This window comes from Leptonotus elevatus, chromosome 10 (assembly GCF_054856555.1).
Source record: "Leptonotus elevatus isolate MCC_2025b chromosome 10, RoL_Lele_1.0, whole genome shotgun sequence".
Lineage (NCBI taxonomy): Eukaryota > Metazoa > Chordata > Actinopteri > Syngnathiformes > Syngnathidae > Leptonotus > Leptonotus elevatus.
This window is the reverse complement of record NC_141248.1, coordinates 13,126,135-13,151,707: the sequence shown is the minus strand read 5'-3', so window position 1 is coordinate 13,151,707 and position 25,573 is coordinate 13,126,135. Positions and strand designations below refer to the sequence as shown.

At 38.4% G+C, this 25,573-nt stretch overlaps 4 protein-coding genes across 8 annotated transcripts in view; 2 read left to right on the top strand and 2 right to left on the bottom strand.

Annotated features, from left to right (window-relative positions):
• Window positions 1-11,822, top strand: part of dip2bb (DIP2 acetate--CoA ligase B (putative)b) — a 36,437-nt gene extending 24,615 nt beyond the window's left edge. For 2 of the 4 annotated variants that reach the window (XM_086086518.1, XM_086086517.1), the window contains 22 exons: window positions 124-263; window positions 345-481; window positions 563-643; window positions 722-849; window positions 2,095-2,209; window positions 2,318-2,519; window positions 3,437-3,549; window positions 3,749-3,772; window positions 4,459-4,539; window positions 5,064-5,187; window positions 5,266-5,387; window positions 5,605-5,716; window positions 5,888-5,997; window positions 6,459-6,589; window positions 6,669-6,837; window positions 6,927-7,097; window positions 7,208-7,269; window positions 7,554-7,611; window positions 7,816-7,890; window positions 7,963-8,137; window positions 8,246-8,369; window positions 9,014-11,822. In XM_086086518.1, the coding sequence (XP_085942644.1) occupies window positions 124-263; window positions 345-481; window positions 563-643; window positions 722-849; window positions 2,095-2,209; window positions 2,318-2,519; window positions 3,437-3,549; window positions 3,749-3,772; window positions 4,459-4,539; window positions 5,064-5,187; window positions 5,266-5,387; window positions 5,605-5,716; window positions 5,888-5,997; window positions 6,459-6,589; window positions 6,669-6,837; window positions 6,927-7,097; window positions 7,208-7,269; window positions 7,554-7,611; window positions 7,816-7,890; window positions 7,963-8,137; window positions 8,246-8,369; window positions 9,014-9,266 (2,707 nt within the window). In that variant the 3' untranslated portion in view covers window positions 9,267-11,822. The remainder of the gene's footprint in view (window positions 1-123; window positions 264-344; window positions 482-562; window positions 644-721; window positions 850-2,094; window positions 2,210-2,317; window positions 2,520-3,436; window positions 3,550-3,748; window positions 3,773-4,458; window positions 4,540-5,063; window positions 5,188-5,265; window positions 5,388-5,604; window positions 5,717-5,887; window positions 5,998-6,458; window positions 6,590-6,668; window positions 6,838-6,926; window positions 7,098-7,207; window positions 7,270-7,553; window positions 7,612-7,815; window positions 7,891-7,962; window positions 8,138-8,245; window positions 8,370-9,013) is intronic. The other 2 variants (XM_086086520.1, XM_086086519.1) reach the window with 1 other exon arrangement.
• Window positions 11,823-13,692: 1,870 nt separating this feature from the next.
• atf1 (activating transcription factor 1) lies at window positions 13,693-21,217 on the top strand. 2 transcript variants are annotated; one of them, XM_086087006.1, is made up of 7 exons: window positions 13,693-14,026; window positions 15,837-15,959; window positions 17,117-17,208; window positions 17,302-17,429; window positions 17,508-17,687; window positions 19,242-19,395; window positions 19,518-21,217. In XM_086087006.1, the coding sequence occupies exons 2-7, from the start codon at window positions 15,837-15,839 to the stop codon at window positions 19,660-19,662; spliced, it is 822 nt and encodes a 273-aa protein (XP_085943132.1). In that variant the 5' UTR covers window positions 13,693-14,026; the 3' UTR covers window positions 19,663-21,217. The 2 variants fall into 2 exon arrangements, with proteins under 2 accessions (XP_085943132.1, XP_085943133.1); XM_086087007.1 differs by having other exon boundaries at window positions 13,696-14,026; window positions 19,248-19,395.
• LOC147167141 (thiol S-methyltransferase TMT1B-like) lies at window positions 19,625-22,972 on the bottom strand. The gene is made up of 2 exons (XM_086087008.1): window positions 22,261-22,972; window positions 19,625-20,808 (listed from the first exon to the last, which is right to left on the bottom strand). Exons 1-2 carry the CDS (start codon window positions 22,831-22,833, stop codon window positions 20,575-20,577), a joined length of 807 nt encoding a protein of 268 aa, XP_085943134.1. The 5' UTR covers window positions 22,834-22,972; the 3' UTR covers window positions 19,625-20,574.
• A 211-nt stretch (window positions 22,973-23,183) lies between these two features.
• Window positions 23,184-24,984, bottom strand: LOC147167140 (thiol S-methyltransferase TMT1A-like). The gene is made up of 2 exons (XM_086087009.1): window positions 24,422-24,984; window positions 23,184-23,799 (listed from the first exon to the last, which is right to left on the bottom strand). Exons 1-2 carry the CDS (start codon window positions 24,914-24,916, stop codon window positions 23,566-23,568), a joined length of 729 nt encoding a protein of 242 aa, XP_085943135.1. The 5' UTR covers window positions 24,917-24,984; the 3' UTR covers window positions 23,184-23,565.
• Between the last annotated feature and the right edge of the window lie 589 nt (window positions 24,985-25,573).

Here is a 25,573-nt window from a genome sequence, read left to right as displayed (position 1 = left end):
ACTGATAATGGCCTAAAAAGTACAATCATGCTCCTTAATTCAAAATGTGTTTTTCTCTGCTGGTCAGTGAGATTGTTACTGCTGACTAAACACTGATATTTGGTTAAACCCTCATTCATGCAGACCTGGATTACCGGGTGCACCACTTCCTGCCCGCGCCGTCCTTTCCCTGGGCGGCCTGAGCCATGGTGTCATCAGGGTCAACACGGAGGACAAAAATTCTGCCCTCACTGTGCAGGATGTAGGGCATGTCATGCCAGGAGGTGATATTTAAGCATAAGAGAATGAGCCTAAAGGAAACTATGAAAATATATTAATTTTTTTCCCACTTTGTGTGTTTCCAGCTCTGATGTGCATAGTCAAGCCAGACGGGCCTCCTCAGTTGTGTAAAACAGATGAGATAGGTGAGATCATAATTAACTCCCGGGCTGGAGGCACCATGTACTACGGCCTGCCAGGGGTGACCAAAAACACCTTTGAGGTATGAAAGTGTAGTTAAAGTTCCTCTTGTAAAGATCGCATCATCTGTTTGATTTTTCCACCCTTCTGTCCCTGTGCTCAGGTGATACCGGTCAATGCGAACGGCGTTCCCATCGGAGAGATTCCGTTTGTGCGGTCAGGACTCCTGGGCTTTGTTGGGCCAGTGAGTTGGACAATTTGATCACATTTGTGCTATTATGAGCTATCCTTTCTTTCTAACAACCCAACTGTGCATTCATAGGGCAGTCTGATCTTTGTCGTCGGCAAAATCGAGGGTCTCCTGCAGGTGAGCGGACGGAGACATAACGCAGACGACTTAGTGGCCACCGCACTCGCCGTGGAGCCGGTCAAGACTGTCTATCGTGGGAGGTGAGAGGGTGGTTAGCATGCTACTGCTCCACTAAGGCGCTATGTGGCATTATTGTACTTGCAGTTTAAATGTATAGATGCAAAGGAGGTCAGTCAAAACTCTGGGCAAAGTATGGAACCATACAAAATTCCGAGGTCACCATCAGCATTTTTATGTTATTTACTTAATTACCATCATTTAATTTTCACCGTCATTTTTTTAGACAAAACAGAGTTGGGTAGGTACATTCATTCCAATACATTTTCTTAAGTAGCTTTTGGGATACTTGTCAGAGTAGTTTTAATGCTACATACGTTTTGCTTTTCTTACAAAGAACCACTAGTTTTATTCCATTACATTGAGCAATATTTGGCTCACTGACATCTATGTTTGTTTGTGATTTATGTTTTTTGGTTAGTCAGAGAGACTTCAGTCACATTACTGTGTTTCACCAAATCAACATTAGACTCCTTTTGATTTGTCAAATAGAGCCAGGCAGTCACATGACCACACACGGCCCCACACGGAAGCAAGGTTTTCAAAGTGACTGTTTTTTAGTGAAGCATAGCAGAAATAATGGAGAAATACAGTAACAGTATGTGGCTCACGGAAGGCACAATTAATCTATGTTTACCTACAGGCTACAAAAAAAAAAGAACATCCACTCATCTGTCTGCCTAAAAAAAAAAATCTGCCTACAAAAATCCCCCTTCAAACTTACTAACCCTAACTCCCATATTTTCTGTTTTGTTTATTTGATGTTCATGCCATGCTCTGATCGGGAAAAATACTGAATCTGAACTTACTGACTATTCAGTATATGTGATTTTTTTTCTCTCCGCTAAATATTCAAGTAATTATTTGGGAGACTACAAAGAAGTAAAACAGTAAATAGTAGGATGCTTTTCGAAGCAGGGTTGAATATGAGTAAATGCATTTTTGTTCAAACTCAAAATAAAGGTTCAACCACAAGAGTTCATTTTGGCCAGTTGTGTCACTATGGTATTCGAGGAACCATCCACCCCCAGAACCATAATTAATTTTACCAAAGGACCTATTATGCCTTGAAATATTACACTTAGCTGTTTTGATTAGAAGTCGTAAAAACTAAGGGTCACTGTGGAATGTGTAGGCAGGAAGGTGCTAGCTGCAATATCAGTGTGTGAATGAGCTGTTTGCTTGTCAACCTCGAATCATTTTAAAAGCAAGACTTTGAAGATATTACACCCGTTTACCATTTGTGTGTGCGTCCTTTTGTGTATCAGGATTGCTGTGTTTTCAGTCACTGTGTTCTATGATGAGAGAGTAGTGATTGTGGCTGAGCAGAGGCCAGACGCTAGCGAGGAGGACAGTTTCCAGTGGATGAGCCGAGTACTTCAGGTACTAGCCCAGCTCAGATGTTTTACTCTGCCTTGATTTTCATGTTCTGTAAAATCAAATATGCTCGATATAAAATAATCAACATTCTCTACCTCTTTCCTTGTACAGGCAATTGACAGTATCCACCAAGTGGGCCTCTACTGCCTGGCTCTGGTCTCAGCCAACACTTTACCTAAAACACCTCTGGGGGGCATCCACATTTCTGACACCAAGCAGTTCTTCTTAGACGGCAACCTGCACCCCTGCAACATCCTCATGTGTCCTCATACTTGTGTCACCAACCTGCCTAAACCCCGTCAGAAGCAGCCAGGTATGTACAGTGCTGCTCAAAAGTTTGTGAACCTCTAGAGCAATTTGGACTTTCCAATTGTTTCAACCTGATTTTGTTGTTCAATCTGAACCATTACATCTTATATGAAATAACAGGTGTAGATTAATCAATTCAATGCATTGTTCTTTTTTTTTTATCATGTAGTCAAAACTTTATTAAAAAGAGTTTTTGATCAATTCATGTTGGGTGCAACAGTAAGTGAACCCTGAGCTGCATTGCTTAAAACAAGCAGTCAAGTAGGATCAGGTAGGACAAATTGGTAGCTAAACTAACCACTGAAATGGACCAATGAAATTAGAGGTTTAGCGAAGAAATTGTGCATCACTGACTGAAACGGAGACAAAACCACGTCACTTTAGTCTTATCCAGGTGAACCCGTACAGGTCAGTCATTCTGAGAGGAAGATAAATCTCATGGGACCTCAGGAAGTGGGTAGTGACAGCACATCTGTCTGGGGAAAGCTCTAAAGTCATCTAAAAAAAAAAATTAGCTTCATCATTCCACTGTGAAGCAGATCATCTGCAACTAGAGAACACTGAAAATACAATCCTGCCTAAAAGTGGACGACCTTCTAAAAATATCAGCAAATCTGAGTTTTTCTGAAATCAACAACTTTTGTTCAAGAATGAATGACAATATTATCATTATTTTTGTTCAAGTCTATTATTTTCAATGTCAGCATTGTAGATTGGGGTATGACTAAACATTTAATAAGGTTATTTTAATATTTTATACAAAAAAATCTGACCATGCCTGCAGGGTTCACAAACTTTTGAGCAGCACTGTATTTCCTAGTTGCTTAAAAAAATAATAATAATAATTCACATTTGACGGCAATGTTAAAAATACGCTAAATTCTAAATGAGGTAACACAGTAATTCAAATGTTCCCTTTAGTTGGTGTTGGTCCTGCGTCTGTGATGGTGGGAAATCTGGTGGCAGGGAAGAGGATCGCTCAGGCGGCAGGCAGAGAGCTCGGCATGATCGACGACCAGGATCTCGTCCGCAAGGTAGTTTGGCCTCCCACTTTAAAACTGCTGCCTACTTTTAAATATCTTTAAACTACATGCATGTTCAACACGCGTTTCCTCAGAGTGCGGTCTGATAGTTCACCTATAGGCAAATGGAGACTGTTGTAGGCCACACGTCAGATTGAGATGTAAAGAAAAAACTACTCTCTCTCTGTTTTACTTGTCTTTGTGGATGTAGCTCTGTATGTGGCCCACCGTCATGGTAAGAATTACGGCCCTTTCCAGTATCTTCCTCATACCCCCGTTTTATTTTTGTCACGCTAACCAGTGTTGTATTGTGCTTGAATTTTGGTTGCTTGTGTTCTTGCCTGACACATGCAGAGCTATGTGCATTTTTATGTCACATAAGCTATTTTAACTTTTGTTTTATAGTTGGATTTTTTTTTTCATGCTTATGCAGCTGTATGTTCAGGAATGTAGCAGCTCTTGCTTTGTGTAGGTGTTTAAGTTTTATTCCCATCCAGGCCAAAGACCCTCACTGGACACTTCTTTTAGTACACCTACACATTCTAATGGGATCCTTGACAAGCACGCATTTGCTGTCGGAAAACTGGTTTAACAATATGTTTAATATAGTGGATATAGTCTGCGATCGTAGCAATCTGCACTGTAAGTTGTTGATCCTACTATAGCTACATTAAAGGTGGCATACTGTATATCCAACTTGTCAGTATCTTGCGATGTCGTTTTACACCATTGCAAACCACAACCATAATAATAAACATATTGTTAAATGAATTCCGCGACAACTCAAAATTATCTTGGTAGAATTTACGATTGCATTACATTGTGCAGGTGTACTTAATGTTGTGGCTGGTGACTGTACATACCCTCTGTATTTAACTTAATAAGGCTTACCTATCAGTAAAATGCAAACCTTTTTTTCAGCATCAGTACTTGACAGAGGCTCTACAATGGAGGGCGCAGACAGATGCCGATCATGTTCTCTACGTGCTTCTTAATGCCAAGGTAGCTATTTGGTCTGACAAGTAATATAGTAATTAAAAGGGAAGTCAATCCAAAAATCGTCTTTACAATAATATGTTTAGTGTGCCCCCACTAGTCTAAACAATATGAATTAAGCAACAAAACACACCCTTTTTAATCCATCTCAGGGGCGGCCATTTTGGCACTTGCTGAAATTGACTTAATAATTATGCAAGTAATTGACTGATTAGAAAAAGAGGAGGATAAAAAAAATTGACGTCCTCATAACATTAAATGTCGAAATAATTAACACATAACAGGTGCTCTTTAAATTTGTCTGGCAAAAAATGTTGCTTAAAAGACTTTTTAATCAAACGATTAATCGTGATTAATTAAAATTCTAAGATGTGATTAATCTGATTAAAAACGTGTATTTATATTATATGATATATATATATATATGTATATATATGTGTGTGTGTGTTTGAATAAAAAAAAAAAAAGCATTTACATGTCTTGAACTTTGTTTTTCTGTCTGTCTCTGTGATTCTCTCCTTATCCTGCAGGGTGTGGCGGTGAGCACGGCGACCTGCGTTCAACTTCACAAGCGAGCTGAGAAGATAGCCTCCGCGCTCATGGAGAAAGGCAGCATCAACACTGGCGAGAACGTGGTGTTACTTTATCCTCCTGGTAGGTTCCGCTGTTGTAATTGCCATTGATTTGATTTGATTGATTTGCTGACTTATTTTTGTAATCTCGTTCTGTAAGGTATTGAATTGATCGCGTCATTTTACGGTTGCCTCTACGCTGGCTGCGTCCCCGTAAACGTCAGACCTCCACACCCTCAGAACCTGGCGGCCACGCTGCCTACCGTCCGCATGATCATTGATGTAAGTTTGTGATTTTGCTAGTTGTAGAGTTTACATAGGCGATCATTCGTTAATATGACGAGTTTTTTCTACCTTCAAGAAATTCAAACATGACATCAGCTTGTGTAGTTGTGACTGAGTGCATAGAGACAAAGATTGAGTTCTACTCTGTCAAAGACTGAAAATAAGATGTTTGTTGTATAAATGTAGCTCTCATTTAACATCTGATTGCCACCAGGTCAGTAAAGCAGCATGTATCCTCACCACTCAAAATCTCATGCGGATACTGCGCTCCAAGGAGGCTGCTGCCTCTGTAAACATTAAAACATGGCCAACAATCATTGACACTGGTAAGCCACATGCAATTCTTCCAAACACGTGCGACTCTACCTGATTTTACAGTTCATTCAGTTTATATAATAAATTGGACCTTTCCTACAAATAACAGTTATCGTCCAGATTTAAGTAGTTTCATTTCTGTAGTATCACCTTTGCTAAATCTCCCTCTCTGTTCCCTGCAGACGACCTTCCTCGCCGTCGACCTCCTCAAATCTATAAGCCGCCCACGGCGGAGATGATAGCGTATCTGGACTTCAGCGTTTCCACCACAGGCATGCTCACTGGGGTCAAGGTGAGATGAGATGAGATTTTCTTCCAAAGGTGGACAAATATGCATTTGAAAAGGTTTGTTGGGAAGAAATAGAAGGTTATGCTGAGCAAGGCCCCTTCTGGTCCAACATCAATGATTTCTTCTGGATGAATGGACAAAAAAATCTGCAGCTGATTTACCCACAGTTCTAAACAATTTGTGAATAACGATAAAACTTAGCTATATTGTAATGCTAATTGTTGCAAAATGGGAAAAAAATAGAAATATCCTTTTTTTTTTTCTAATGAAAGAAGATACTCTAATCTTTCTTTTGGTAGGTTCCATGTTTTTATAGCAATAGAACACAATATTCTATGGGCCTTGCAAAATCGGTCAAAATCCAGTAAACCAGCTGGGAGCGAAGGGGGTTGCTTCAGTGAAAATGGCTGGGAGTGAATGAGTTAAGTGATATGTTGTTCACGAATGTCCCTTTTGTTGTTCAGATCTCGCATGCAGCCGTCAGTGCACTGTGCCGCTCCATAAAACTGCAGTGTGAACTCTACTCTTCTCGCCAAATCGCCATCTGCCTGGATCCTTACTGCGGTCTGGGCTTTGTCTTGTGGTGCCTCGCTAGGTACAGCAAATGAAACCTTGGATTTGTACCGCATGCCATCCTCCTAACGCTGTCCTGCTTTTGATTTCTCCTCCTGCAGTGTTTACTCAGGTCACCAATCCATCCTCATACCTCCTTTTGAGCTGGAGAGCTGTTTGTCACTGTGGCTAAGCAGTCTCAGTCAGTACCGCGTCAGAGACACCTTCTGCTCTTATTCCGTCATGGAGTTTTGCACTAAAGGGCTGGGCACGCAAACAGAGTTGCTCAAGGTGCGGGCTGCTGTCCATGTCGTCGAGGAAAAGTAAAACGTTATGCTCGTGTTCTGAACTTGAGCGACTTTCTTTCTATGCTTTTTCAGGCCCGTGGGGTTAACCTGTCATGCGTGCGGAGTTGCGTCGTGATTGCAGAGGAGCGCCCTCGCCTGGCCCTCACGCATTCCTTCTCCAAGCTGTTTAAAGATCTGGGATTGTCAACCAGAGCTGTCAGCACTGCTTTTGGCTCCAGAGTGAACTTGGCTGTTTGTCTGCAGGTGGGTCAGCTTCACTTGGGGCCAAAAGATGCACCATATCTTCAGTAAACAACAGTCTGGGATATTGGGTAACTTTTGTAACACTGTGTATGTGCATGTGTTTGTGATAGGGTACCACTGGTCCTGATCCCTGCACAGTGTATGTGGACATGAAGTCCCTCCGCCATGACAGGTAACATCAGCACTGACACCCAAGGCTTAATACACATTTCGGATTTTGTCAATGTAGTAACACAGTCGAATTTAATCAAATTAATTTGTCTCTCATCCAATTTCTTTTTTTTCTGAAGTCTAAGCTGAAAATGCTTTGGTTGATTTTGTTATTAATTATATTTATATTTATTTATAATTATTGTTGATAATTATTATTTTGTAATTCACCTGCCCCAACAATGTGTGTAATACGTTACAATAATTTGAATATAAATGTCATTTTTAGTGTCAATGCAATTTCAGAGTGAGGCTGGTGGAGAGAGGAGCACCTCAAAGTCTTCCCTTGATGGAGTCTGGAAAGGTGAGTTATTGTTTGGTTCAGTGTTTCACAGACTTTATTGAGGCATGGCATTTTTTTTTTTTTAATTACAGAGAAAATCTGGGCATGTTTAGTTCAATATACGTCATCTGTTCTGTGAACTTCAAAATTCTAGTGCAAGTCCTTCTGCTTCAAAATGATCTACGTTCTGACTGCTTTTTTCTTTTTTTTTTTTACTCCCTCCAGATATTGCCAGGCGTCCGAGTCATAATCGTAAATCCAGAGACCAGAGGGCCGCTTGGAGACTCTCATCTCGGAGAAGTAGCCTGAACTTTTCAGCTTTTGGCATAATCACACTTAGTCCTTTGTGACCAATGAGCCTCTTTCTCATAGATCTGGGTGAATAGCCCTCACAATGCCAGCGGCTACTACACCATCTATGGAGAGGAGAGCCTCCAGGCCGACCACTTCAACACCAAGCTCAGCTTTGGAGACCCGCAGACCTTATGGGCCAGAACTGGATACTTGGGCTTTGTTAAGAGGACAGAGCTTCTGGATGCCAGTGGGGGTAAAATAAACATTCAACACAATGTATTGAATATCAGAGACAACATATATTATCCAAAAAATAATATAATACAACCACAATGTTTTTTGTGTGTATTTGCATGCTCAGATCGGCATGACGCTCTTTTTGTGGTGGGCGCACTGGACGAGACCTTGGAGCTCCGAGGGCTTCGATACCACCCTATTGATATTGAGACATCAGTGTCTCGTTCCCATCGCAGTATCGCTGAGAGGTGAGAAAGCCCCTGATGTACAGTTTTCACTGTTATCAAGAAATGGGAGGCATTTACTTTGCTTTGTTACAGAAGCGTGGAACACTGTGGAGTATATTTGACTGTCAAATACATTGAGCTTTTTTTTTCCCATAATGCCACAGTGTATTAACTTGAGCATGCACAAGTAAAAAACAAACATTTTTTTTTGCATTTGGTTTACATTTCACCAATATGTTCATAAATTATATATATATATATATATATATATATATATATATATATATATATATATATATATATATATATATATATATATATTTGTCATTTTTATTTTATTTTTATATTATTGTATTATGTCTGCAATGTATGACTTCTGTTGAGCATTTTTCCCATAATGCTACAGGGTTTGTGCATTCCTAGTCAATAATTGTTTTCAAGTTTTTAACATTTAGCTTATAAGTATGTTTGAACGTACGTACGTATGTGCAAGTACGTTGGAACGTATTTTCAAGTATGTTAATCACACGTGTTTTTGCTTTCTTGTGCTTGACGTCCCGTCGTGGACATTTGACAAAGATGATGTATTATAAATATGTTTTTGCATGGCATGGGTGAAATCTGAGAGGATTGCATGAAATAAAGCAGTATAATCTTGTTCACAGTGCCGTGTTTACTTGGACCAACCTTCTGGTGGTGGTGTCGGAGCTGTGCGGCTCAGAGCAGGACGCGCTGGACCTGGTGCCTCTGATAACAAACGTGGTCCTGGAGGAGCACCACCTGATTGTGGGCGTGGTTGTCATTGTGGACCCCGGGGTCATCCCCATCAACTCCAGGGGGGAGAAGCAACGCATGCACCTTCGTGACTCGTTCCTGGCAGACCAGCTGGATCCCATCTATGTTGCTTACAATATGTGAGCGCCTTTTGCCATGAGGGCCTGGTTGGTATGTACCGTCACAGAACCCCATGTGACACCCCACTGCATGTCTGTGACTGGATCTGTCATGTTTGGATATTCACTGTGTTTTATTGATATATTTGTGCAAATCATTCCGAAACAGTAATACCAAGCTGCCAGGAGTGTTTGATTACAAGCGGGTGCCCCAAAAAGTACTTCTTGACACTTTTGGTGGAAAGGGCCGATCACATTAGACCACTTTTGGAATTCCATACTATTGCCTTTAAAAATAATAATAATAATTACCACAAACCTCTTGAAATACGTTCCTCTTCGTGGTGACACTGATTCTAAGAGCTACTCGTCAACTTGAATTTTTTTTTTTACATCTTTCAAACAAATGCACACATGCATGTGCTGAGCCGTTTTCTTTTTTTCTTAAACTGGTCTTTGACTGCAATCGTGTAACGAGCTGCTTGTCCGTTCGTTATTTAATTAGATGATATGTCCTAAGATATTGAAGCCAAATGTTTTCACTGCTTTCCTGCCCTAATATACGTACTATATTTCCTGCCTTATAGACTTTCAGCCATACATTCCTCTTGTTCATTTTAATAAATCTATTTTTAATGGCTTTTATTCTCCTTTGGCTTTTATTGGCAATCCCAACAAACGGCCAAAGGATTCAAATAAGAGGCCTGTAGTGCACTTGAAAGCCTCTTTGTATTTTCGATACTGTTACTGTAAAGATATTTTTAAGTGTATAAATGTATAAAAATGATACACTCATCAGCTGACGAATCCAAGATGGTTGACTCGGCTGCAAGATGGTAGCGGAAATAAGACTGTAAATAAGAGTGAGCCAATATGGTGGTACTTGCAATATTAGTCATGTGACAGAGGGTCAAAATAAATACCTGTAAATCATCAATAGACACGATACATAAAATGTTGCACTTTCTTAAAAAAAAACACATCTATTTTATTACAACAATAAGGCATTATAAGTAACATTTCAGGAACATGATCTGGCATGAGAGGCTCATGAGTTTACTAGGAGGGCTGTTGCTGTTTAAGGCCATAAAAAAAACAAAAACAATGAGCAACACTAAGAACGCGCCTTTCTACCTTCCCAGCACTGAAAGCGCTTTACACCGTTGCCTCGTTTAGCCAATCAGATGCTGACGATGAGCGAGGTAACAAACTTGTGCACATGCTGATGACGCGGCATCAGGAGCAATTTGAGCTTATACGACGACGGGAGAAACAATCAATTTGACTGTTTACAGGCTGCCTGGTTATTTTTGTTACATTTCAAAATAAGTGCACCAAATTCATGATGTATGTTATATTGGTACCGTCTAGATTTAACATCCTTTCTCCTCCACTTTAAGGTCATTTGAATGTGTCGTCTTTGTGGAATTTTGTGAAGGTTTATTTGCCATTCTGTTAAGTTTGTCGTCGGGGTGATCAGCAGCAAGTCATGTATTTGGATTCTGCACTATTGAATATCTGAATTGACTAAAATCCATTTTAATTGGGGGTAAACATTATTTGCATTAAGAGGCATGTGCAAATGACCTGCAATTGTGTGCTTTTCTTGTGCTCTTTGCCATCATTTGTAGCGACTTTGTACTGGACAATAATATCTTAGTGATGACCTTTTACTCTTTACATGTAGATAATGTTCTTAGACGTTGTCGCATTACAACCTGACTAACACAATGTTGGAAATATCACTGCAAGATATACCCTTTGGAAATGCAGCGCTTTGCACTGTCATTACAGACTGTACTGTAAATGTTTTATCCCCATCATGTTTCCTTGAATGCATTACAAACGTTCACCCTGGTGGAGGAAATTCTTCATCCTTTTGCTTTAATCATACTTTTGCAGCAGAATGTTTGCATGGCTCAAACAATAATGTGAGGTGCATCTCATCTTGAGGCAGAAGTGGGGACGAGATATATAAATATATATAAATAGTATTGCTATATAGATATGTATATATTCAGGGAAAACTCAGCTAACACAGGGATGGACCAGGTGGTCCCTTGGTGCAAATCATGAAATATATTTAGAGTAAACCTAATGAACAAAGAGGAGCAGCTACTGTCCTTCTACATTCTACCTGCGTTGCTAAGAAATCTCCATGTCTTTTATTTGGCTTCCTGCTCTTCTTTGTCAATTCTTACACACTATGCAAACCTGATGACAGTGCAGTTTTGTTCAAGCTTGCACAGTCCGGTCAACAATGCTCATACATTTTTAATTACTATGAAGTCACTGATCACGTTTCAAAATTACTTAAGGCGATATTAATCTCTCTTGAGTTGTTCTGTTGATATTGTGAATGCACCCTCAGCATGTTGTATAAATATTAAGTGTTGATTAATAACTGGTCCGTGAAGATGTGATTACACTAAAGGAGGCAGTTCAACTCAATGTTGTCCAGAAATCCAGGTGGTACACCCCCTTGTTTGGTCTCACTTATTTTATAATTTGCTCAGTTGTACTTTGTTTTATACTGCAAAAGTAAAACAAAACAAAAAATAAAGAAAAACGTTTAATCATCTGTGGTGAGCCTGTGCAATCGTTTGCCTGTTCATTTGGGTCGGTGTTGGTATGCCATCTAGTGGAAGAGCATTTGATTGCTCTGCCATTGTCAATTTGCATAAACAGATTATTTGTAGTTAATAATTTTCGGGACTAATGAAATCAAATAGTATCATTTCCAGAAGTACGCCACGTGGTCTCAGATGGTAAAATATTGCTAACCTGTGGGCTTACCTGTTGCCACTCATGTACGAGAATATCAGTTTTGTGTTCAATTAAACAAGCCATGATTTTTAGTTTATTTGTCAGTAAATTGAGACATGACTATAATTATTTCAGTGTTGTATAGCTATATATTTTTGTGCAATGTTTGTATGGCTGTATGCCATTATTTTTTTAATTTAAAATGAATGTGCAAGGTTAATATAGTTATAACCATAGATAAACTAACAAAATAACTCAAACTAAATAAAATCGCAAACTTTATATTAGTAATAATAATAATAAACTAAATCTTAAGTTTATAAAACTCTTAACTATAATTATATCATAAATGTCCTTTTTCACTTTTGTCAATATCATACAAGAACTTTTGGGGTTAATTTTAAATGTATTTATTGCTGTACGTTAATACAGAAGGCAAGGCAAGCAACTTAAGTCATAAAGCGCATTTTATAAAAAAGGTAACTCTTAAAATACAACATTTAAAGGCATTATTTGTTTACATATTTTAAAGCAAAAAAGGACATTTAAATGCAAAGTAAAGAAATTAAAAGTAGTTTGCTAAATTTACGAAAATAAGGTACAGCAGCAGTCGCGAGTTGACCTTTATTTATTTATTTATATATATATATGATATATATATATGATATATATATATATCATATATCACAATCACCACACACGTCATTAGTCCAAATACCCAAAATTATAGTATTTTTGTTTGTTTGTTTTTTAAAAATTTGTAGTTATTTTTTATTTTGTTTAACGTTTTGACTCTTTTATTTATTTATTTTTTTAAAAATTCAGTTCGTTTTTAGTGCAGGTTTGGTAGTTTTAATCTTCAAAAATGCTTCATTTTAGTTTAGGTTTTTATTTATTTAAATCTATGTAGTATTTGTTGAGTGCAATATATCATATATATATATATATATAATATATATATATATCATATATATATATATCATATATATATATCATATATATATATATATATCATATATATATATATATGATATATATATATATATCATATATATATAATATATATCATATATATATATATATATATCATATATATATATATATATATCATATATATATATATATCATATATATATATATATATCATATATATATATATATATCATATATATATATCATATATATATATCATATATATATATATATATATCATATATATATATCATATATATATATATATATATCATATATATATATATATCATATATATATATATATATATCATATATATATATATATGATATATATTATATATATATGATATATATATATATCATATATATATATCATATATATATATATATATATATCATATATATATATATATATATTGCACTCAACAAATACTACATAGATTTAAATAAATAAAAACCTAAACTAAAATGAAGCATTTTTGAAGATTAAAACTACCAAACCTGCACTAAAAACGAACTGAATTTTTAAAATAAATAAATAAAAGAGTCAAAACGTTAAACAAAATAAAAAATAACTACAAATTTTTAAAAAACAAACAAAAATACTATAATTTTGGGTATTTGGACTAATGACGTGTGTGGTGATTGTGTTAATCCAGAGGGGCGCTAGTGCAACGGAATGGATGTAAACTGCCGTTCAACCGCAAGAAACAAGAAAAGGAGGCGGGCGGAAGGCGGGGTGACGTGCTACATGCTCTGTGACGTACTTTGTCACAGAGACTCTGCCGTACGAGGCCCAAATTTATGACGTCAGTTTTTTTTTTCTGTCGGACACTATTGATCTTAGATATTAGTGAACATTTTTGGGGGCTGGATACAAGCCTACTGTATCCGGCAACTCCGGTTGTATTTATACATTTGAGTTCAACAGGTTTTTGAGCAAACCTGCGGAGTAACTTTCCTCACTATTTATTGTGTAAAAGTCTAAATACGAATTCTCCGAAGCCCACGCCGTGATCGGGAGCTGTTCGGCGTCCTTTGAAAGGTAAGTTCGCCCCGGCTTTTGCGTTTGCTCGCCGCCTGCTCCGCCGTGGTCGTAATGGCGGCTGTTGCTTCGTTTAACTCCTCTGCGCCTCACGAATAAAGTAAGGTGGAGTTGGCTTAATGGCTCCCCCGTGTCGCTGACGTCTCTTGACGCGGCCAACCGAATGCCAGTGACAGAGTTGCACACATTCGCTCACCAGAGACTTACACAAGTTCGTCCGTCCTGTGAAGCACAGTGGCGGGACTTGCCTCACGCGTGCCTCGCTAACTGTTGATTTGAGCGCTTCAAAGATCAACATCCGCTTTTGTTTTTTTTTTGTTTTTGCAACGGACGTTAGGGGGGCAAACTCGATGTCCTCGCAAAACCTTCGAACGCGTGTCTGCTAGTGTTTTCTTTCAGTTGGAGTCGTTCACTTTTTTGGGGGGAAATGTTGAACACACCAACTTGCATTACGGCGAAGGGGGTTTGTTTAAGTACGTCACAGAGTGCGGGGCCTACTAACCAGGAGAGGAAATCACTCCTGTAAATTAAAACAATTAATAGTTCAGCAAAAACCCGATTCGAAAAACTGGCGATATACTCAATGAATGACTGGAATTTTGTCCTCGTGCCAAATCGGAAAAGTGTTGTTGGTTGTAGAACAGAGTATTGTTGTTACAAATGGTCGGAAGTTGAACTAACATTAGTTTTACACAACACCGAGAGTAATTCACCCCAAAGGACGAATAAACTATTATATCCTCTGTCCATCTTGTTTATTCAAGTTTGGTTATTACATAATACGCAATTAAATAATACATTGTAGTGCTTTAAAGTCGACTGTTTTTGGGTTTTTTTAGAATGAAAGGTCAGGTCTCTCTAACCTTTCCATTCATTTTCCAAATTACGATCATTTATTAGGCTTATTCGCCTCCATCAAGTTTTGAATGCCTCAAAAGTTGTATGAAATGTTTGTGGAAAGCTAATAATTGTTGTTATAAAATGTTTGGCCCAACATAAGTTTTACACCCCAACAGTAATATTTATTATCCCGTCACTGGACAAATAAAGTGTCAGTCTGTTTGTCGATCAACAAACATGCTAAATTAATACCGCTCAAATTTGTTGGCATACAAGTGAAGAAGGATAAGCGGCTAAGAAAATTGTTGGACGGATGCTTTGAAGTTATTGATGTTTTTTAAATCAATTTTACAAAGGTCATGCGTCCTAAAAATGTCTTTCTTATATTTGAAATGATCCAACCCATTATTAGTTTCGATTTGAGTGGAAAATGTGCCCCACACTTTTCAAGCAGGATCCAATCCGCATGTCTTTTTGCTTCTTCCATTGGATTGTTTGACACTTTTGTGAAAAGACCACCGAAGAAGGAAGCACACCCACACTAGTCACAAAAAATATAATAAAGTCAGCAATCGTATGCTTTTTTTTTTTCACATTAGAAATTGTAAAGCGTAATAATCCAAATGAATTTTCATCTATTTAATTTGTCTGCTTAATTCTGAAACACAGCATCTGTTTTAAAGCGGACGCAACCTCATATTTTCTTATTCTTATCAAATGGCTTGCATCTTCCTCATTCCACTTCTTTTTTTTTTGCTGTTGTGGTTTGATGCGTCTATTCTCTAGAGATGCTAACTACATTACGAACATTAATTCAAATTTGGAACACCCACTATCAGTCTGAAATGTTATTGCGGTTTCTTGGTAAACAGTTAACTATTTGATCACTAGTTTTGAACAAAGTGTCAAGGTAATCAATAGGATTTTAAAAACACAGGGTGTGTGTGTGTTTTTTTGTTTCTCTTTGTAGATGTCACTTGGTGGTTCTCCTGTGACCCTCGTCCAGCTGCCAGGGGGCCAGCTACAGGTTCAAGGAGTCATCCAGTCTCCACATTCGTCAGTCATTCAGGCGCCACAGACGCAGACTTCACAGGTCAGACCGTGGCTACTAAGTGTCAAGTGGTGCTGTGCCATATGGATGAAAATTGAAATATCACAATATAGCTCATTTTATCTCTTAAAAATTTTCAAATTAAATTCATGGCAAGTCTTTCTTATCTATCTTATCTCAAATGATTTATAAAATAAGTATATAGAGCACACAATAAATAAAATAAAAACATACATAAAATATTGATGTCAAATACCAAACTACCAAAATATTTGGCTTTACGCACCAGTTTTTAAAGAATTACAGATAACACATTTAACCAGTAAAAATAAAAAATTTAAAAAGTACAAATAAATTAACTGTTTCCAGGTTTAATTTTAGGAACACAACTATCAGCTAGTTCTGACAAAATGAAAATTCTTTAAGGAATTCGCTTTTTTTTTTTTGCTTTTCCTTTTCTTTTTTAACATTCTGTTGATGCGTTTCACAAGTTGACAGGAAAAAAGGCTGGTCAACAATCTTTTTACATGTAACTTCAATGTTAAAAGACTTTTATTTTTGTTCCTTTTCATCTCTTTGTTGTTTTGATATACTGTAATGGCGGTGCTTTGTCGCAATTTTGTGCTGTCTATGTAACAATTCTTTGTTTTGTCTTTTGTATTATTTGTCCATCCGTTTCTTAAAAACACAAAAATATATTTCTGTTTTTTTCTGTAAAACACAAACATATAACATTTAAAAACCTGCTGTCACGGGATCACAGCACTTTTCCAACATGGTGCGTTGCAGTGAACACTGTTCTCTGCTGGTCGGAGTTAAACATTGCACCCTATTCCACTATTCATTTTTTCCCCTTTCAATTTTACTTGGTATTTTTCAACGTTTGTTGTAATGATGAATGAAATTTGTTTGAATATTTTTGTATGTTTATCTTTTTCATTTTTCATTTACATTACTTCATATGTTAACAATGTTTTAGTACTCTATTTTTTTCTTTTCTTTTTTTACTTTCAGTGCAGATGCTTTGAAACTAATCGTATGGACCCTAAAACAAACAATAAAAGGTTATATCATATAATGGATTTTTTTTGTATCGTGCTGTGATTTATATCGTAATCGCACAGCACTACTTTCAACCAGACCATCAGTCTTGTTATGATTTTTAATGCCGACAAATTGCCCACACTTTTCTGGTATAGTGTTCAGATAGTGAGGATTCCCAGGATTCGTCAGAAAGTGGAACCACACCTCAAAAGACCAGAGAGCTCCTGGCCCGGCGACCATCATACAGGTGAGAAAACCAAAAGCTCCCACGCAATATGCGATTGGCTTAGGGTTAAGAACAGCTTCATGGTCTGATGCTTCTTTCTTCATTACACATTAGAAAAATCCTAAATGAGCTTTCGTCCGAGGGCGTCCCGCACAGTGAGGGAAAGGACCACTCGACAACCACATCGGTGTCGGGCGTAACCATACCCGCACCTATCTATCAGACTACCACCGGCCAGTATAGTATGTAAACTCAAAACCACTTGACTGTGCCAAAAGAGGTTTCCTGATTTTGATGCAAATGTTTTGTGGTCTTTCTAGTTACCGTGACTCCTAATGGAACCATCCAGCTGACAAATCCAGGGCCCGATGGCATTCAGGAACTTCAGGTCGCCATGGCCAACCCGACTGGAGGCCAGCAGGGCACAACAATCCTCCAGTATGCTCAGACTCCTGACGGCCAGCAGATATTGGTACCAAGTAACCAGGTGGTTGTACAGGGTGAGTGAGGATTTCAGTCAAAAGCAGGTGGCGACTCCTCTGATGGATTTCTCTTCTTAATTCATGTTCCACAAATGCTATTTTAATCGAAGTTGGTCACATTCAACATATTATTGCAAAGATTTTGAGCAGTCCTTTCAAAATTAAAATCATTTGTTTTGAAAGTGATATGAGCGTTGCATTTGACACGGTGAAACCAACCATCCCTGCAAGTTAAATCACAAGTCGAGTCGAAAAAGTATTCTGATTAATGTTGTGTTTGTGGATTATGAATGAGTTAAGCAGTTTTTATCCATCACAAGGGGCGGCCATTTTGCCACTTTCTGTCGACTGAAAATGACATCACAGTTGCTCATGTAACGGCCAATCACCACTCAGCTTGCAACCGTCATGTGACCAAACTCAGAAAACTGGTGAGCCATGATTGGCTATTACCCGAGCAGCTGTGATGTCATTTTCAGTCGACAGCAAATGGCTTTTTTTTTTCTTTCTTTCTTTTTTATTTGTCTAATGCATGTGTGTAGGTTAATAACTACAGTCTTTAAAGTTGCTATAAAAAATTTGATAAAAAATAAACTTGAATTAATTATAGGAAAAGTTAACCCCAAAAAATTCTTGACAATGTTCTAAGCAGCCCCACTAGTTTAAATTAATTATTTAACTCATTCACTGCCATTGGCAGCTATAGACTTTTAAAAAAAATAATTTGAACTACTTCTATTAGTTTAACATTTTTTTCCCATTTTTGTTAAGAAGAGTATGAAAACCTAGAATTTTTTTGTACATTTAGAACAGATTATAATTTTTTTTATAATCTTTTCTTTAAAAAGAAAAGATTATTAAAAATTAGGGGCATCAGGCGATTACAATTTGCAATCGTAATTCATCTCATGACTTCACTAGTTAACTCACGATTTATCACAAATTTTATATCTGTTCTAATACAATAAAAAAAAATCTAGGTTTTCATACTCTTAACAAAAGTGGGAAAAAATGTTAAACTAATAGAAGTAGTTCAAATTATTTTTTCAAATTATGAAGTTTTGATGTCTATAGCCGTCAATGGCAGTGAATGAGTTAATATTGCATTAGTGGAATATGAGTTAAGCAGCAAAATCCAGCAGCTTTTGTCAATAACAGAAGGCGGCCATTTAGCCACTTGCTGTCGAGTGAAAAGGACATCACAGTTGCCCAGGACTCAGATAACAACCAATCACAGCTCGGCTTCAGAAAACTGGTGAGCTGTGATTGGTCACTGCCTGAGCCCTGATGTCATCTTCAATCGACAGCAAGTGGCAAAATGGCCGCCCCTTGAGATGGATAAAAACTGCTAGATTTTGCTTCATAGCTCATATTCCACAAATGTAATATTAATCAGAATGTCATGTTTAGACTAGTGAGGTCACATGTCACATATTCTTGTCAAGAAATGTTGAAGGTGGACTTGATCTATTAAAATGAACAGTTTGAGCCCTACACATGCATACCAAACATGTGACCTCTGTTCTTAAGCCGTGACACGAATGACCACAAGCATGTTGCTGTATTTCTAAGATGCAGGGGGCGAAGTACAAACGTACCAAATCCGTTCGACACCGTCATCGGGCTCACTGCCGCAAGCCTTAGTGATGGCCTCGTCCTTGGGATTGCCTCAGAGTAAAAGTGAGGATCCAACCATGAAGAGGGAAATTCGACTTGCAAAAAACAGGTAGATGATCGCATGCTGTATCTTCGTTACAGCAAAAATGTTGACAATGCGTTCGGTAACTTCTTTTCAAAAGATCTTTTTTACTTGAACCTTTCTTGTTTGTCTTTCGTCGTCGTTCGCAGGGAAGCGGCCCGGGAGTGTCGGCGGAAGAAAAAGGAATACGTCAAATGCCTTGAGAATCGAGTGGCAGTGCTTGAGAACCAAAACAAAACCCTGATTGAGGAACTGAAAAGCTTAAAGGAACTTTATTGTGTGAAAACAGGATAAACTGTGCAAGTGCAGAGACTGCGCGTCAGCGGGGAACAGCTCTCGGCTCTTTGGACGCGGTCATGATTCTGGGAACGCTTCAGGTTGAGATCCACAATCTTTTTACTCCGCTCGATCTAACAATGATATATGCACATATATCGAAACAAAAATGAACGTGGACTTTTTTCCAGCTATTTTTTTTAATTTACTAATGCTATAACATTTATAGTTGTGTATATTTTTAAACTGGGAGGTTTGAAATGATGAGCTTTTGCTTTTTGACTCTCGATTTCTAAAAGTTCAATTTCTAAATATTCTTCTGTTTAAAAAAAAAAATGCTGTTTGGTGGTTTTTAGGTCTGCCGGCAGCATTTACAGAATTGACTGTATTAGTTCTATGTGAACATGTTTGCTACACAGAAATTATTCCCAATAAGGAAATGTTACAGTTTTCATTCCTTATTTGTGTACAATGGGATATAAAGGGTAACTGAAATATTGTGTGATCATTCATTGGCCGTTACTGTCTTAGACAATCTGGACAAAATGTTTTGCACGGTGTTGGTGTAATATTTTATTCCATCATGGAAGGGTGGGGCTGTGGAACAGTGTATGAAATGTTGCCGATTATGTAAGTAAATAATATATATTTTCACTCTGTTTTTGCTAACATTTTTTTTAGTTTTTTGACATCTTAGCAAGGGGATAGGCAACCTTTTCTTATCGGGTCATTTTTATAAAGTCCTGTGAGGGCCACACGCAAAGTTTAAACAAAAAAACGGGTGTATTAATACGTAACATGAGCATTTTGAATACAATTATTTGGGCTTTTTTTCTAACTGCCGAGCCATTATTGAATTGCGTAGTGGGCGCGGGTTGGATGAAATGCTCAGCAGCATGTTCGTCGGTTTACACTTGCAGGTCTGAAATTTCACTTGATGGAATAACCCATAATATGGGGTCGTATCAGTGAAGTCACCGGCGCCTCGAAGTGTTTGAGGTGCAGTTGAGAAAAGCCGGCCGCCTCGAGATCTTTCCATGTCGCTCTTGTAAGCGCGCATCCATCTCCAATGTAGAACCACAAAGGCTCCACTGTGTGTTGGAAAAAGAACGTCCAGGTTGAGGCCTTTGACACCACATGTTCCATAAAGTAGAAGGCTCCACCCTGGAAGATAAATACAGTATTATTGTTTATGCATTCAATGTTTATGTCAGATCATTTGAATCAATGTTGCTCAGGCCTTTGTGTGTGGAGGTTGCGTTTGCGTGGTTCTTCTCCCGGCTTCCAGAATAAACCTTTTTACATAGATTTATTTGCCAGTGGGTATGAATGGAACCGACATTTTAGAATATGTATGTGGAAAGCAGTCAGAAATATGTTTTTTTTTGTTCACGATGGTAATTGGGTCACGTGGTGTTGATGGCAGCAGTAATGACTTTAACTGTTTTTTTTTGTTGTTGTTGTATGCAGCCTGTCACTCCGCTTACTTGACTCATCCAAGCTTGGACTATTCAATGTAAAGATGGTGGAAACTGAAATTATTTTCTGTAATAAAAACAAACAAAAAATCTCAGATGTGATGGGCACTGGGGTGGTTATTGGTATTGTGGTACATTTCAAAATGGAAACACCTGCAGAGGTTTATTTACATTTGTTTTTTAAAGTGATTCAGAAAATAATGTTAATATTTAGTAATTGGAGCAAACGTAGTTCAGAAGTGTGTATGAAACTGGTAGCCCTCATCAGTATTCAAGAAGTAGCTCTCAGTATTTGAAACAATTCTGATGATTCATTGCTAAAGTACTTGCATAATCGACAGACCAAATTTATACAGCTGTTTTGCAAAGATGTACACACAGTTGGCTAACTTTACATTAGCGACTAAAGCATTAAAATGGCCAAATTACCACATACATACACTCAACAAAAATAAACGCAACACTTTTGTTTTTGATCCCATTTTTTATGAGATGAACTCAAAGATGTAAAACTTAAATCTGTGATAGTGAGCACTTCTCCTTTGCCGAGTTAATCCATCCCACCTCACAGGTGTGTCATATCAAGGTGTTGATTAGTATACCTTAATCAACTTGAGTAAACATTAAAAAAGCTGAAAAGTTTTTTAAATTCATCTGAATTTACTTTACTTTAATGTGGTCTCTCTCTTTTTTCCCCGTAGAGTCCATCTATCTATCTGAAGGTGTGCACACTTGTGCAAACACATTTATTTATTTTAATATCACAAAAACCTGGCATTTAAACTGGGGTGTGTATATGTTTGTTTGTTTGTTTTAAACACAACCAGTCATCCTGTCAATCGTTTTGCATTTTACCAAATTTCAAGACAGTGGAAAACAACTTATTTCAGGAGTTACAATTAAAAAGTGAAACTCATGAATTCGCTACACTTAATGAAATATTTTATGATTTTAATATGTAGAATTGTGATGCTTGATCTTAAAACCGCCTGTATTAAAGTCATGATTTTATTTGTGCTTTATTTATTCCATTCTACTGCCGTGTTTTAAATCGCATTATTTAAAAATAAATAAATGCGAACGTTAAAAAGCCACACTTATATCCGACAACTCGATTCTTGCAGCAGCGGGCACTCACAGTCTTCAGCACACGCCGAACCTCCTTAAGAACCTGCTTCACGTCCCCGACAGAACACAACACCAACGTGCACACCACAACGTCCACAGACTCGTCGTCCAACTCCTTCATGTCCTCTGCCGAGGCAACCAGAAATGCCTCATAAGTCAGGTGCTTGTTGGCGTCCATGCTCCTCTTCAAGTAAATCTCGAAGTGGGGGTTGGGGTCCGCGCACAGTAGCGTACATCCGTACGGGTAGAACTGGAAGTTTGCCCCGCTGCCACAGCCGATCTCCAGCAGGCGGAGCGAACCGTCGCTTTTGGCGAACCCGCACACATTCCGGAAAAGCTCTTTTTTCATGCGGTGCATTTTGTCGTTATACGAAAACGTGATGTTGTAGACGAGCAGGGGAAAGAGACGTTTGTAGGCGGCGCGTAAACCGAGCGCCTCCGCGAGACGCAAAGGCAAAGTCAACAACAAGCAAAGGAGCCGGCACGCTATCAAGAGATAAGACGGCATGTTTTTTAGGACTCGACGATCCTTGTCAGATTTGGGAAAACGAAAACAAACACGCCCCTTGAGGAGATTACGCATGAACGAATCACCTATTATGATGCGCTTCAATTCATCTACCACAAGGGGGCGCCATTGTATCACTTAACACAATTTTGTTTTTACACACAAATAGTTGAACTTTCAACTGGACTTCGTGTTTTGCTTTTAACTGCGGTCAGGCCAGCCTTCACACTCAAAAACCAAGTCTAGCCAACACACCGCAACGATTGGTGTTGGACACCTTCAAAATAAAAGCGAAACAAATAATGCATGCGCTTTGGATTTAAAATAATTAAACAGTTCTGGAAGATACTACACAATCTCAGAACTCCAACAAAATTAATTTCATACAGATTCTGGGTATATTATAAAAAAAACAAAATAAAACGTTGGCCTTAAAAATGGGCACAGTTGGTTTATTATTATGTCATATTCATAACCATTGAATATAAATAAAAATGTTCACGCTTGAATTAATTTCACCCTTTTGGCTGGGGGTAAAAAAAAAACATTCAACATTTGTGTAGCCTCCATTTTAAGTCCAAGTTAGCAAAGACAATAGGCCTCTAGTTCATTTAAAATTATAAAGAGCTATGTTACGCACAGATTGATGAGCAGGTTTTCTAGTGCATCAAAATGGTGTTTATTTTTTTGTTAATAAAATGTGCTCTGATTTATTTGACTAGAAAAATAAGACGAGCATCAAAGTGACTGGTGATCAGGACTATGGACGAGGGATGGCCTCTACTGTCAGGTGAGTGGGCCACAAATCTATTTTACGCCGTAGCCCATGATGTGTGGTTTGTTGAAGAAGATGAGTGGCGCTTTCATATGTCTTAGTTTGAGGTCAGAGAAGCCGGCAGCTTCCAGATGTGTCCACGTTGCCCGCGTGACCTCGCATCCATCACCGATGTAGTAGCACACAGGCTTCAGGACGTGCTGGAAGAAATATGTCCACGTCCTCGGATCTGCGGCAACGTGTTCGAGAAAAAAGAAGGCTCCGCCCTGCAAGGCAAATATCGTTTAGTGTTAAATATTTCTTCATGGTCTTTTAGCAAATATCAATTATTTTAAGATGAATACTCTCCACTTTAATGCGGCTACTGTCAGACTAATGTGAAAAGTGTACTAAATCACCCAAGCACTTCATTCTGGTGTCTCACGATGACATGTCAATCTTAAGTTAGCTTAGCAATTAGCATTGCTTCTCCATTTTTTCCATTTTTTGTGAGAATGATATTTTTGCCAGACGTGTAACTTATTCACCATACGGAGGCAATGATTACTGACTTACGAGCGATCTGCAACCTGTTCAGCAGCCGGTGATGTTTGCAGCCCAGCGAGTTTTTTGGGAACGTCTTGGCAATTGATTCTCAGTTTTGCTATTCAATCAATGTGTTTTAATGAGGCGCAAAATGCTAATTTTGCCTGCTAAACTGCAATGCGAAACCGTTATTTCGAGTCTTGTTAATAGTGGTTAACACATTTGGAGAGAAGTAGACTAGAGTCCTCAGGTTTTTAGACACAATAAGGAGTTGAGCATTAAATGAGCCCCGCACGCTAGGATTATAAAATATAACAGCGCCTATTATAAGTTAATGATCCTATTAGGAGGAGCTGAACTTACAGGCCTCAGAACGCGACGCACCTCCCTCAGAGTTTGCGGGACATTGTCCACGGAGCAGAGCACCAGCGTGCACACCACCACGTCCACGCACGCGTCCTCGAATGAGCACAAGTCCTCCGCCGATGCCTCCGCGAACTTCTCATACGTGACGTGCGGGTTCTCGCGCATGTTCTTCTGCAGATACTTCTCAAAGTGCGCGTTGTTGTCCGTGCAGGTCACCTTGCAACCGGCCGGGTAAAAGTGGAAATTGGAGCCCGTGCCGCAGCCGACCTCCAGGATGGCGAGCTGCTCTCCGGGCAGCTTGAACTCGGACAGAGAGGAGAACAGCTCCTTCTTCTTTTCGTGCATCTTCTTGTTGTACAGCTTGGAGAGACGATACAAGAAAAACGGAACGACGCGTTTGTAGAGTTTGTACAAGCCCGCGGCGTCCAGCAGGTTCAAGGGCAGGCACAATACTCTGACGACTAAAATGCAAAATGTCATCAGAAAAGACATTTGGAACCAGTTAGTAGCGCTAGTCCAATCTCTGTCGCCTGCTGTCAAAAGATAACTGCGCAGTTAAGTAAAACGTCGTCAACAATGTCGCAAATGCCAGTGACATTTCAAAAGAAAACGCGTTAACACGTTAACTCCTAGTGGTGTTATTTGTGTTTTTACCCGTTTGACTACGATGTGAAAGGATTCCACGTTTTTTTTTTACAAGTATGTTCTGAATTCGACCATCCCATACTATATTTACTACAATATAAAATATAATAATATTACCACCAATACTAAAACCGGAAGCTAGTTAGTGAATCGATAAATTTAAAGTTGTAGTACTGTATACGGCCACGAGAGAGCAGAAGAGCTCAGACAAACAATGACCATACATTTCCAGCGAGGTCAAACTTGACTTCAGTGGTGCGTGGTTGACATTGGCATACGAGTTAGATTCGTACGGTGAACAAGCTCGTTGCTCAAGTCACTTACTGTATATCTGCAATCAGCATTCCCCTTAGAAATGAATGGAAAGCCGTTCCGGCCCCCGAAAAGACGCCAACCACACCAACCAATATTCTAGTTTAAATAATAATAATAATAAATTGGGGGAAAAAAATGGGATATGGCTGTTGGACATGATGTGAGCGAAGAACATATTGTGTTTATGAG